Raw genomic sequence first — 14,821 nt, 5'->3', positions numbered from 1 at the left:
GGGCGAAACAAAGCCTGCAATTGGCTGAAAAAGATGAATGTGAATCACACGTTGGGTTGCACTACGGCAGAGAAAACATGCTTTACTATTCTATATTTGTAAATGTTTTACTCTCCTGGATTTACTACACTCATGGTATTAAGAAGACCATGGTTACGCGAAGGCTGCAAGAGAACTAAGGTGAGCTATGGGGATTTATATTGTTTTCTGTGATGAGTCTATTAAACTAAATTCAATTTAAAGTGTTTATTGTCATATGCACCGTAAAGAACCTCGTTTCCCTGCACAATAAAATTCTTACTTTGCTGTCCACACAGTTTCCAGCAAAAAATAAAATGGAAACTAAGAAATGTTTGTTTGGTGACATCGTACGGACACCGCATCCGCACGTGTCTACGACACGTATTTGCTTCTTTTCAAGCTTTGGGAATGTTAAGGGGGTAATAAGTTGGACTGAACTATCTGACTGTTTTGTCGACATTCCCATTGTAGCGCCTTATAATCCGGTGCGCCTTATGTATGGAAAATATAGGACCAAAAACTATTTTTTGGGGGTGCGCCCTATAACCCGGTGCGCCTTATAGTGCGGAAAATACGGTAATAGCATTTACAATACTACCGTATTTTCCGGACTATAAGTCGCAGTTTTTTCAAAGCTTGGCCTTGACTTATACTCCGTGAGACTTATCAGTGGAATTATTGACACATGTTTACCGGGTATATCATTTCACATTTTATTTTCACACTCAACGTCAAGAGGGCGCTCTAGGCCTGTGTTGATCAGTTGAACCAGGCCCTGATGTGGCGAAAAATCTGGTTAGCAGTAACACTATTACTGCGCCATATCAAGTTTAATTCTCATTTATTTCTAAAAGAGTAGGCCTTCACATACACATGCAGGTAATAAGGTAATAATATTGGGTAATATTCGAGAGCGTTCTCCATTCGGGCCCCGGTGCTGTGGGTCGCTTTGCCCCTGAGATTCGATCTGCAACCTCAGTGGAACTGTTTAAATCTGGGCTTAAAACACACTTCTATTCTAAAGCTTATGAATAACCTAAATTTGATGTTGACAATATCTGTGTATTATTTGTTATTACAACATCCAATGCAGCCTGGTCATCCTGGAAGGGGGATTACCTCATGTGCCTTCTCAAGGTTTCTTCATTTTCCTCATGTTGAGGTTTTTCCTTACCCTCATGTAGGTTTTGGATCAGGGGATGTTGTCAAAATAGTCAAGACAATTATCAAATATAAGATGGCAATTAAAGCGAGGGAGTCTTCTAAGGTCCTGAAAATCAGTTATAATATGGATCCGTTGTCTCCTCCCTTCTCAGCATCCACCCACTTCTCCACTGTACCAGCTGGAGTCACGTAACACCAAAAATAAATTAAATTTCATTTTTTCCGTTACAGATATGTGAACTTATGTTTTTTAATGATTTCAAAATGTATTAGACATATTATTTTGTTATTTGGATGTTTTTTGTCTGATGAACCTGAATTACATTAGCTAATTACCATAAATACCTTTCCAATTTTTGGTGTGACTTATAAATGTCCCTTCTTTATTTTGCCTTTTTGGGGGTGAGACTTATACTCCGGGGCGATTTATAGTCTGGAAAATACCTTGTTCCTTGAAAGCCCTCCAGGTCCATGTCCAACTCGGGGGTGGACTCTATGATGGCCATCACCGCGGATGTTTCCAGGTTGTTTTCACCATCTAGAATAAAGATGAGAGATGGTTCTTCTTAACTCTTTGTGCATGTGTCATTTTTGTCGAAGTGCTGACCATTGCTTTGAAGATTCTCACTGTCCCGATTCTCCTGCCCGAGTGGACCTCGTCCACTAAAACCGTTTTTTTCGTTTGCTTGACTGACGTCGCAGTCCAAATTGTTGTGGTGTTTCTGAGGCATTGCCACAGAATCGGCCGGGCCGACCGAGGCGACGAGGAGACGGGCGTTGCCGCGTGGCGATGTCGGCACTGAGGTTTGATGGTCGCCGCTTTTGGTCAATGAGGTAGAGTTTGCCGTCTGAGACGCAGCGCCGCTGCTGTTGGACGTCTCTCCTTGAGATGCTGGCAGAAGCTGTTTGGAGACGCTTTTATGCTTGGTCGGAGAGCTGGAGTTCGAACCTTCCTTGTTGGTGCTTTCTAGCTCGTCCTAAAGTGCGTAGAAACCACACAGATATGATTTTCATTTGTCAAATGAAAGCAAAGGGACATTCATTAATCCAGTGTTTTTCAACCAGTGTGCCGGGGCACACGAGTGTGCCGTGAGACCTTGTCTAGTGTGTCGCTGGAATTTGCCCAATTTTATCTTTCCAAAAAATCAGGCCATTATTCAGTATTTTTGCATACATGTTACGTTTCAGAAATGGGAAATCGGGAGATTTTTTTTTCTCATTAGCTGCACCGCTTATCCTCAGTAGGGTCGCGGGGGTGCTGGAGCCCATCCCAGCAATCAGTGGGCAGGGGACACACTGAACTGGTTGCCAGCCAATCACAGGGCACACAGGGACAGACAACTCGCTCGCTCGTTCACACCTAGGGACAATTTGGACTGGTCAATCCACCTGAAATGCATGTCTTTGGAATCTGGGAGGAAACCGGAGTGCCCGGAGGAAACCCACGCAAGTACGGGGAGAACATACAAACTGCGCACAGTAAGTCCGGTAGCTGGATTTGAACCCACACAGGAGGTTCCCAAGACCTTAGAACTGTGCCGCACACGCGCTAACCACTGCGCCGCCGTATTATTCCAAATGTTCTGGTGTTCTTTAACATAGTCATATGTAGCACTCTTATTCGTCTGCCGCTCTCGAAGGAATGAGATCACGTGGAGTTCGAGATTATGATTGCCGAGTCTCGATCAAAGCTTTTTCCGGTGCTGAGTGGCGAAAAAGACGATGATAAAGACTATGGATAATTCGCCTACATTTTAATCAGCAAAACTTTGTTCACATAAAAAATTCGGCGACCAAAAAAGAAAAAAAATTTTAGAAATCGGTAGATGTTGCTCTCAGATCGGTAGGCGGGAGAATCGTAGCCAAAGCGGTAGTCTCCCGACCAAATCGGGAGACTTAACATGTGTGATTTTTGCTATCTTCAGACGAGGAACCGTAATAGTCATCTTTATCAGTAAGTGGCAGTAGATTTTTTTACATTTTATATACTAATTATCTGCTCATGAGGTAGCACAGTACATTTAATAACTTAATTTGTTCAACAAAGAAGTTCAAGATTGCACTGTAAGAAATAAAAACAAAAATAAGTAATAAGCATTATTTTGATCTTTTTATATACTAATTATCTGCTCATGAGGTAGTACAGTGAAATATTTGACATAACTTTCAAACATTTTCGACGGACGGTGTGCCTCGGAACTTTTTCATAAATAAAAGTGTATCTTGGTTCAAAAAGGGTTGGAAAACACTGCATTCAAATTTTCAATAAACCTATAAAAAATGCACTCACCAACTCAAAAGTAGCTTCGTTTTACAAAATATATAGAAATAGAAAAACCAAATACATTTTTTGGGGGGCTAATTGCTTTATCGCATACGTTTGTAATCATAATCCATGTCACCCTCACACAGGAGAAAAAAATATATAAAAACACATGGTTATACGACAGTTAGTACGTTAATATCCATTCTAGTGCTGCAACAATTAATCGATTAAAATCGATGATTTAAAGCGAATAATTAGATAATCGATTCTTTTATGAGCCACCGAGAAAGTTTAATCAATGCAAAGTCTGCAGAGTGTACACCATTTCGTTGAGACGCTTGGAATTGTAGTACCGCTTTGATCCGGCAGAGGGCGCCAAGACAGTTTAGTTTTTATAAAAAAGCTATGTTGCATTTTTTATACGCTACATTTTGAACATTGCATCATTTGCAAACAAAATTGACACGAAAGTTTCAACTTTGGAGTGTTTGACTGTTTTATCATGAAACAAATTTAACATTTTTTTAAGGGAACAGAGAAAAACAGTAATAGAAAAAGTATAGAATAAAGTAAAAAGAAAAATAATAATGACACGATGAACTCTACCCAAGGGGAAAATTGTTGAGCATATATCATTTTCATATTAAAATTGTTTATCTTATTTTATTTGTTGACAACATTTTGAAAAGTGGGTTTGTTCACATTTTTTATTTTATATATTTTTTTAGTCAAAATATAATAATATCTTTGTATAAGGTGGAAGGAAAAGAGTATCTTAAATATTTGCAGGTGTATAGCATACATTTCTATGCATTTCTTTTTATAATCTAGTTAATTGACAAACACTTGTTATTTTTTTGTTTCCTATCATAGAATATTTTGTTTTGGGCACTATCGTCCAAAACTTCAATATTTGTAGCAAGAAATTCGAAATCCGGTTCACAGATGAACCGTAAAAATAATCGACCGATTCATTGATTAAGAAATCAATCGCTTGTTGCAGCCCTAATCCATACATGTTTTTTTTCAATACAAGTAGTTTGTATTGTAAGTTAGATGAATCACACACTGTTGCACCATCACTGCACACTTTGCCTGTCAGCGGGTCTACCTGATCCGATTTCCGATTGGGTAATTTGAGTTTTCCACTTCGGAGATCAAACTACACAACAGAAAAATGGCATATTAGATCAAGTTCACACTTGTTGATACTAGAAGTAAGATTTAAAACCCGAACACTCCCCCAACCTGAAATTCGGGTCAGAAAAGTAGATCATTAGTTTGGGTTTTTGGCAGGGCTGCTTTTTTTATTTCTTTCTTTTTCAAATCGACCGCTTCTCCCGCTTTCCTAAAATCCGCGCAAGGAGAATAAATTATATACCCCAATCTCGCCATGTTAGCAAAATCCGTGCTGTTCACACCCGCAACCAGCAGCGAATGAGTTTCTAGCGCAGCATGTCGCACAACAGATTAGAACCGGTATATGCGATCGTGCTCCTGCGTGTCGACCTAAAGAACATGTATAATATCGTGCTTTTGAAATTGCCTTTTTAATTATTGACTCATTCCTAGAGCTCTTGTTGGTGATAGGAATGAGTGGAGAGGTGTTGTAAAAGGATATTGGGATGTTTGGAAGCGTTCTAAGGGATGGGCAGGGCACCCGTATGATGCGGCAGGGGTAAACCAGTGAAAGCTGTCGGGCCCTGCTGTTGAACAGAAGAGTGTGTTGCGTCACCCTGACCCGAGTGACATGGCCGTGTCCCGTTTCATCTGGAGGGACGAAAGCATGACCGACTTGGGTGCCGAGGTGCTTAACTTGTTTGGGTGTTTGGGCAATTGGGTTGGCCATGGTCCAAAAAATTTTGTGTGTGTTTTTTGCTATTTTTTTCCCTTTTTTATTTTCTTTGTTATTATATGTGTTTGTCTTGCTGAGGGGTATGACCAGGGTAGCTAGATAGATAGAATTATTGTCTGAGGCTTTATTAATTCCTTTAAGTCGCGGAATAAAGACCAGGAAATGAGGCCGCAATTCGCAAACCATCTGCAAGGTCAGGCAGCAGAGTCAAAGCTTTTTTTTTTTCTATTTATGTTTCGCACAATTTGAAAACTTTATTGGTTTGTTCGTGTTTGAACATTATTGTATTACACTGAGCTATTACTTTTTATTTAAACACGATAGTTTTTTTTTCTAGTTTTGTTTTTTGTTTGCGTCATATGTAAATTTGAGCATGTTCATCTTTGGTTATTTTTTTTAATGGTGATCTTAACACCTTTCGGGCTTGTCCTGCAAACAAGTTATTTCGTCTGTTCGGGTCAGGTTACAATACTTGCGGGTCGGGTCGGGCTGAATTTCCTTAGGCCCACCTTACCTTTAGTTGATACCAATTACTTAACATCGATATCTCTTCCCATTAGATTGCAGGAGGCTAAATAAAGCAACCAAAATATGCCCAAGATCTTTCAGCACTGGCCATTATGTTAAACCCAGTTGTTGTAAGGAAGTCATTAATATTAATGATGCAAGCCGTGAGGTTTCTAACAGCAACAATGTGAAGACTGTCCTTTCTTCCCTCCTTGCATGGCACCATTGACTCCACTTACTGCTATCCAGAAGACCCATTTGAGGAGTTCGAAATAAAAGAGAATTCAAACAAATACTTTAAAACCGACTGGTATCACAAACTTGTTTTAAGAACTCCCATTACGTGACGCGTTTTACCTTGACTGAACTAACAAATATCTAGTGACGGTTGCATACCTTGAGACTGGTGTTGGACCTTGGATGGCCAAGGTTATTGGGTCTCCACGGTTCAGCCTGGATGTCAGCGGGCTCCCTGTGGAGATCTGTGCTCATGTCATCAATCCTGGGGACCTGAAAGATGCCCATAGAGATGGGACGTTCCTTCCTGGGCACACAATTGCAAGAGGGAGAACACAACACTAAATCAGATCAAAAGCAGGAAAAAAAAAGTATGTAAGTTAGGGTTCCAGGTTATTAAAAACAAACAAGAGCCTGTAGCTTTTTGACCCAAATACCAATTTGTATAAGATGGACATTTTTGATGATGTTGACAAATTCGAAATGATAGCTCCTACAAAAATTCCACAAGACTTGCATTGGGCCAACCTTTTGGCAGAATTTTGAAAGGAAGACATTGGCTTGGTTGCATGAACACAATACAGCTCTTGCTTTCCTCATTTGGCATCAGATGGAGACTGGGGTGAAGATTAGGTGCAGTAGCTCGAAAGAAAGTTAAAGATGTTCAACCATTATTTCTATTTTGGATTCCCATTTTATGCTAAACGCACAGTGCGGTCAGGAAAAGCATACAGTTATCACTACTTTTCATTGCACTATTACGAAAGGCCAGTGTCCAAGCACTACCTAGTAAACATTTTTACCTATTCATACAGACATTCTTTTATCTTCATTTTCTCTTTTCGGTCTTCATACTGTGTTTATCCTGGAGTTCCAAATCTAATCACTAAGCAAACAATGTTCACTATGTTTTTATAAATGACAATAAAGAAGTTCTAGCCAGGCCTTACTGTGCTTCTTTAAATGTCTGTAAGAACTGGTCCTCTTGTTACAGCCATTAATTTTAAAGAGCTTTTTGTTGTCTCTTCCAAAAATGCATTATCTTACAGTTTGACATTTTCACAACTCTGCGCATACTCCTCTAAAAAAAAAACAGACTGTGTTTGTTTAGCAAACAAAAAGCAGGCTGCAACTTCTCACATACCACTTGGACAAAATACTCCAGTTCAATGAGACTTCGGCATGTACCTGCTGGGATGAAGTGCAGTGCTACAAGAGGACAGGGCAGGTAATCTGCCAGTGGCAACAGAGTAATGCACCAGCAGCAGCACTGACAAAGACATCAACACAGTCGAGTTGATGAGCACTGCTCCACCTACAAAGCCAAAAACAAAGAGCACCACATGCCCGGGGCTCATGGCCCCGCTGAAGCGCCCGGTACCACTCGGGAATTAAGCAATCGTTGAACCCTGCTAGCAGCGTATCACTTTAGTCAATGGGAACAAGAGATAAATTGAAGAGCTGTGACCAGGCAAGGTAGAGCAAAGATGAAAATGGTCCACAAGTAAGCAAAAGCTGCCTAATAACTTCCTCCGTTCAATACGCCGTCCCTCTGGCTTGTCGTGGCTGCAATGTGACACGGGCAACACAGGCAAACTGAGGCAGTGTGGTGCTGCAAACATGATGACATTTCCTCCCCCACCCCTCTCCATTTCTCAATGGGATGCGTTGCCGAGGCTGCTTCAGGGCAGGTAAAAAAAAAAATCAAATTTATTTGATTAATTATAAGAATTGAAAATATTAAAATTTGTTTGTGAAACTTAGGGCTAGGTTTAATCTGAATTGCTCAAAAACTGTTGATTATTAGGAAATGGTTACTAACAAGTGTATCATGTCCAGAGTTGGGTAGGGTTACTCTAACTTGATTACTTTCTATTACTTTTGGATTACTCCAATGCCAAATATGCTAATAAAAGACAAAAGAAACTAAATATGAATAAAATGACTAAATTTTGCGAAGGCTTGGGGAGTAACGGAATACGTGGAACGGCAAAAATGATGTTGGCAAGCTGTTTGGATTTCTTTTCATTTTGTTTCTGTCGTATTTTATGTTCGTTTTGCCGGGGATCAAAGAGGTCAAAGCCAGGAGAGAAAGCTTACCACGTGTTGTGAGTCATCATTTTATTCATATCTAGTTTATTTTGTCTTTTATTAGCATATTTTCTATTGGAGTCATCCAAAAGTAATTGAAAGTAATCCAGTTAAAGTAACCCTACCCAACCCTGATCATGTCATTAAAATCAAAATAGGCACAACATAGAAGTAGCAAAGTTGTTGTTGAACTGAATAATAATCATAATTTGGTCTAAAAATATTTCACAGGATGTAATTTGGTTTAAGATCAGGTAATTGTGTCATTGTAATCCTGTGCAGTCCTTTGAGACATTTTTGTGATTAGGAGCTATATAAATAAATTTGACTTGACTTGAATTTTAATTTACAACCAATAAAACATTCTTTATATAAATGTGTGTTGTTTGGGTTTGACCGACTAGAACCCTTTTTTATTTTTTCTTCATATTGCTCCATGCTCTAATTTTCTTTTCAAATGACACACGACTAAAATTGATGCTCCAGAAGAAAAGCCTATGAGCCCCACCCAGAAGTATGTGTGCCGGTTTTTATGCCAAACCTCAACAAGGGTTGAAAAGGCCCTTTTGATTTCATGTAGTCGTGATCAGAAGTAAGTGAATACACAAATATTGACTCAACACTTAGATTGTTTAGAGACCTACCTCATCCCTTATGAAATGATAAAATGTTGCTGCAATTGCAAAACAATTGCATTGCAAGTTTTGACATTAATGCAAAATCAGGAGCAATGGCAGAGATTTATGGGGGACTGAGGCTCCTTCTAATCCTGCATCCAGCCAGGTCCTAGTTTGCGGTCAACCACAAGGTCCAGCGTTCCATGAAAGCAGATTAGCGTAGTCCCAACTGGGCGACCGAATCCATCAGATATCCTTTAATCAACTATGTTTGGACAACATCCCACTACATTCATTTGACGAGCTTTCTTCCCCGAACTAACACCGTTGCTGACCAGAGTATCTTCCGAGTCGTTACCACCACCTTACCGTATTCTAGCAGACGTGCCTGTGCCCGAATCGGCGGGCTCGGCTGCCACGGTATGCTGATGTTTAGTTCGCTCCAGGTGCTCCATGTAGCTGTGAATCATCTGCAAAGAAAGGTTAAATAAATAGTGTGTTAAATATCAAGAGGCTTGGATATGTTAAAATTAAAATATTCCATTTTGTAAAGAAGGGAGGTGTCATGTCTTTCTATTTACCCTTGCATGACATGGCAGTCAATACACTCTTCCATGAGTGGGGTCAAAAATTAGTGGGAAAGAATAAAAATACTAACGGCATCATGTCAAAAACATGAGGAATGATGAATACCTGGAATATGACTATTACAACTTTTTTTAAAAAAGATGTTGAAGAATAACAACCCACAGGGTCATTTTTGACCCCACTTATGCATCCAAAGGTTAAAGAATATATTAGAATAACAAACCCATGGTTGAGTAAACTTCCATCTTAATTGAATCAAATGTCAATTCAAAACACAGAAATTGCTTAGGTCGTGACCATGATTAGCATGCTTGTATGTTAAAACCCTAGTGCCGATTGAGAAACAATTCAGTACCTCCGTATGTCTCTGATGGAGCGCATGGTACTCTTTCTTTAGTTCTGCTTCTCTCTCCTCAAATCTGCTGACTAGAAAACAGAGTGAGAAAATTCAATCCAACTGAAGAAAAAAAAGACAAAGGAAGTATGGAAGTTCCATTGAATTTGACACAGAAGCTGTTGGGTCTATCACCTTACATCTCTGAATAAAACACACAATGAGAGACAAGAGACATTACCGTAAATTCCGGACTATAAGCCGCTACTTTTTTTCCAAATGTTCAGCCCACCAGCAGCGCTGGAGTATGAAAAGGTAAGATTAAGACCAGTAGAATATGTGCGCCAAGAAAGACTGCAACCTCCAAGCTTAAGCATACATTGTCTGTAAAGTTAAAGTACGTTCCGATAATGAGGAAGACACCCTTGATGGCGATAGTTGTAAGGAGGAAGTTGAAGACGATCGTCCATGAATGGGGTTTTTAAGGGTTATTGTTCTATCTTCGTTATTCATTATCCATTATCCGTGAATCTTGCAATTACGGTATGCTTTTTTTTTAACAGGCACGTTTGATACATTGCGAGCGTGATCCTACTAGCGTGTTGGTACCTTTCAAAGGCACGGTTTGGGATGAAAGTTTTATTATTATTAAAGCTTTGAAAACTCTCTCGGTGTACCATCTTTCTTCGTAAATATGTGTAACCATGTATAATATGTATTTGCAACTGTATATTTTTGTAACGTATTTATTTTAGAGATTTATTCTGTTATGTGTTCTACGGACGAATCAAAAAGAAGGGGCGGAGCAAACGCGGGCTGATGGGAAATGGGGTAAAGCTGAGTTACCGGTAGATCTGTCTGTTGTCGCAGCGAACAATAGTGGATGGATATTTTTCCCACCCTTAACTTTGGAAATATACATTTTGTTTCTTTGGATTACTTTTAACGGGACCCGGACTTTACGAGTCTGCATCATACGTTAATTACGGGTATCATTTTCCATTTATGATGCAAACTGTGGCTCTAGATTGTGGAGATGGAATAAGGGCTTGCTCTGTCCACTCCTCGCACCGGCTTGGTATTGCGGTATCTCCGAAAACGGTGCATTCGCACTAATCACTGCCTGGCCCTGTGGTCAGTTCCTTGACTCAGCCTCTTGGCTGAGAGCAAGTGTCTCAGCCTTTTGGCTTTGTAGTGTATTATGATTTGACCAATAATTGATAGAGAATATAGAACAATAAACTTCTACAAAATCCCCGTCGGCTTTGTAGTGTATTATGATCATCTTTGTAGTGTATTATGATATGGCTTTGTAGTGTATTATGATCATCTTTGTAGTGTATTATGATATGATCGATAATTGACAAAGACTATAGAACAATTAACCTCTACAAAATCTTCCCCCGTCGTTACAATCGTGGAACTTACAGCCTGGTCTGGGTTAAACTTGTGATTGTGTCACAAATTTTGATGCGGGCGCATGCGGCTTATACATGGGTGCGGCTTGTGTAAGAACAAAAGTAGCAAATCACCTAAAAGTGGTGGGTGCGGCTTATAATCAGGTGCACTCTATATTCCGGAATTTACGGTAATTTGAGTTTATGAGGTGATCTAGTCAGTTTTAGGCCTGATTCTCATCTGACTAAATCTTCAACACCCCCCTTTTTCGTTACAGCTCAGTATGTTGGTATGTTTGAAGAGCTCACCTCCCCAAAGGGTGACAAAACTTTTTGAAGCAAGGAAAATACTACTCAACTGCAAAAGTCTCTGTAATGTTCGATATTTGTAGCATTGCATTGTAAATTCACAATAATCCTATTAGTAACATGCTGCATTGAAAGTTTAGAACCAGAAGAAAGCTTTCCAGAACATTCAAACGTGTATGGCTCGCCATAACTCAAGTCAGAACATAATTTGCAAAGCAATGTTGCATACATTTTGATGGAGATATGGAATATATGCAAACATACAAAAAAATAATATGAATTTAAGGGTAAATCTAATTAAAGGGTTATAATGAATGAATTTAAATATTTGAGTTTTTGGAGGGCAGCACGTCGACGCAGTGGTTAGCGCGTGTGTGGCACAGTTCTGAGGTCATGGGATCAAACATCCTGTGCGGAGTTTGCATGTTCTCCCTGTGTTTGAGTGGGTTTCCTCCGGGCACTCGAGTTTCCTCCCACATTCCAAAAACATGCATGTCAGGTTAATTGGCCGGTCCGAATTCTCCCTAGGTGTGAATAAGCAAGTGAATTGTCTGTCCCTCTGTGCCCTGCGACAGGCTGGCAACCGGTTCAGGGTGTCCCCTGACCACTGCCCGAAGATAGCTGGGATGGGCTCCAGCACCCCCGTGACCCTACTGAGGATAAGCGGTGCAGATAATGGATGGATGGAGTTTTTGGATTGGTTGCTTAGCTGTCACATACCAAATCAATATCTTTAAAGCCCTGATGCTTAATATTTGCCCACTAGAAGGCACTGTTGTCTAATGTGAACATAAACCAGTGCCACTTTGGAAAAGAATACACTTTTTTTGACCAATTATTTTTTTTAATAAAAATTAACATCAGCATGATAGTTTGTGTATTTTTGCCTTTGTTCAAATCAATGCTTTTTTACTGAATGGAATTTTATTGTGCCCACTAGGAAGCACTCAAATTTTCACGCTGTCCCTTTAAATGGATGCATTTATGGTTCTTTTTTTTCAAAATGAACTTATCATACGAAGAATTTTGATATCTGGAATAAATAATGTTATCTTAACTGTGCCCCAAGACCCTTGCTGTTCAAGAAATGGATGGATAAATATTTTCTGTGTACAGTTATAAAGTACAAAATCAAACTAGAAAAATAATCCTTAACACTTCAAATATGTTTGGCAAAGAAATGTTGGACATGTTATAGCATCAAGAGAAGTTGAATGCATTCGGATGGCGCTTAATAAGATCTAGATGAAATCAATTCCACTCTAACAGTATCCTGCTCCCGATTCTGCCAGCCACACAAAATATATGACAAGTGAAACTCCAAACGTGAAACCAAAAGGAAAAAGAAGAAGTGTCAGGATGCAATATGCGCAGCAAAATGATACGGCCAGTTCTCAAGGTCTGCCTTTATATGAAAGCTTCACGGTAACTGCTTGCAGCAAACAAGTGGTCACGCGCTGTCAACAAGGCAGTCATGCACGCATCATGAGGGCTTTTTTTTGAAAGCCTGAGAAGGAAGAGGACCTCTCTTAGGCTATTCACACAGAAACTAACCAGGCGCAGTACATTTCCTTAGTCGTCTTTTAGAATTACGGCCTAGAAAATAACATCCATTTGAAAATCTCCTTTGGGTTCCTTGCTTCTGTGAAAGTTGTTTTTTTTGTTTTAAACTACGACTACGGTCAAAGTTTCCGAGACGGTTCTGACAGGATCATTGACAACCACCAACTGTCTCTCTGGCGTAGAATACGTCGTCATTGGTCAGCAGATTTTATAGCTTCCTGATAGAGGTAAGATCAGGCTTAAAAAATTAAGCCCGACCCGACCCGCGGGTATTAAAACCCAGCCCGGCCCGAAAAAATAACTTGATATGAGCGACCAAGCCTGAAGAAAACCCGAATATGCATTTTTTTATTTGAGAACAATCGGGAATGGTGATTTTGGCCAAATACGCACACACGCGCACGCACCCACTCAGGGATAGGAATGGTCAGTGTCTTTTTTAATGAAATTGAAGTTCACGCCGCTGTTGGATCGGTTGGTTGTCAGTGAGAATATGGTACCGTGAGCTTCTGGCCACTAACTTTGTCTGATGTGTCGTCGGTCACTTCATAGTTGTGGCGTACACAGTGGATCCCAGTATTTAATGTTTAACCTGTATGAATAATAATGTCTAATGTGTTTAAAATTAATGGATAACTTCATTGTATCTGTTTTGCAGGAATTAGATAAATATCCAGGGTAACAAATGTGATCTACATTTACTGGTGGGAAGTTTGTAAGTAACTGCGGCCACTTTACTTACACTTTATAAGCAAAGGTAGCGTTTCGTAATTAAATAAAAATGGAAAATTATTAAATGAATAGGATATGAAATTTGTGATCCAGTAGGGCCAATTTTGAATTTATAAAACGAGTGGTGTAATTTCCATTTATTTTTTGAGTCTCTGGCGAGGAACATATGGAAATTACATCACTCAATGTATATCCTCTACATACCATTATCCCTCACAAATCTGAATCTATTTCAATGTGTATTTGGTACTAAGATTCTGACTTCATCATAGATCGCCAACGTCTTGCATTCACCCTTCCAAGGTTAGTGCCATTGGACACCTTGATGCCATGAATGTAATTCTGTATACAATAATGGAGACCTTTTTCTACTGACTTTTAAGTTACATTTTCATAATCCGGAAGAAATTATACGGCTATGCTATGGGGAATATCGACTAAAGAGTCGCTCACCGGCTGGCAACCGGTTCAAGGTGTCCCCTGCCCACTGCCCAAAGTTGCCCGACTTACCTTGATCGGCATAGTTTCTGGTTTTGAGCTCCAGCTGTCGTGAATTTGACTCCAGCATTGCCACTCTACCCTGGAGTTCCTTTCTTTCGCCTTCCAAGGAGTCTTCATTTGCAATGTACCTCTGTAATGAATGAAGGAAGAAAAACACGGATCAAAAAGCGGTGAATTTTAGATTTAACTCGCTCAACGCTATAACAGTTCATATTACACATCCATATGTATTCTTCATCAAAGTTATAGTTGAGCTGCCTTTGCGGCATACCCTAGCCTGGTCACCAGCCATTTAACAAGGTACAAAAATTCGAGAAAAAAAACACTCATGATAACGAATTACACAAAAGAAAATGTCTTCAAGGAACCAATACATTAGTGTTTGGCAGATTGTGGAGAAACAGAGAAAACCGCTTTAAATCCAGGGTGAAGTTTCAAAAAACCAGACCGGTAAACCACTATGACATTTGAAATCATAACCTCAAAATCGAAAGAGTGGAGCGACGAACCACTAGAAAAACATACTGATTGTTCATTTACTTCTTATAATTGACGAGAAACTATTAATGCCATGTGCCTGGTATTTAGTTACTGTAGTGTATAAATCAATGAAAAGTCTGTAATGTTTTTGGCTTGCAC

At 39.7% G+C, this 14,821-nt stretch overlaps 1 protein-coding gene across 1 annotated transcript in view; it reads right to left on the bottom strand.

Annotated features, from left to right (window-relative positions):
* Positions 1-14,821, bottom strand: part of spag9b (sperm associated antigen 9b) — a 43,195-nt gene that overhangs the window by 14,194 nt on the left and 14,180 nt on the right. Inside the window, exons 2-7 of the mRNA XM_088324289.1 lie at positions 14,192-14,312; positions 9,702-9,772; positions 9,128-9,228; positions 6,210-6,357; positions 1,793-2,162; positions 1,630-1,723 (exon numbers count right to left, since the gene is read on the bottom strand). Coding sequence (XP_088180415.1) covers positions 1,630-1,723; positions 1,793-2,162; positions 6,210-6,357; positions 9,128-9,228; positions 9,702-9,772; positions 14,192-14,312 — 905 coding nt within the window. The remainder of the gene's footprint in view (positions 1-1,629; positions 1,724-1,792; positions 2,163-6,209; positions 6,358-9,127; positions 9,229-9,701; positions 9,773-14,191; positions 14,313-14,821) is intronic.

Source organism: Urocampus carinirostris, chromosome 19, assembly GCF_059441175.1.
Source record: "Urocampus carinirostris isolate Australia breed hairy pipefish chromosome 19, RoL_Ucar_1.0, whole genome shotgun sequence".
Taxonomy (NCBI): domain Eukaryota; kingdom Metazoa; phylum Chordata; class Actinopteri; order Syngnathiformes; family Syngnathidae; genus Urocampus; species Urocampus carinirostris.
Note: the sequence above shows the minus strand (reverse complement) of the source record. Positions and strands in the feature narration are given on the sequence as shown.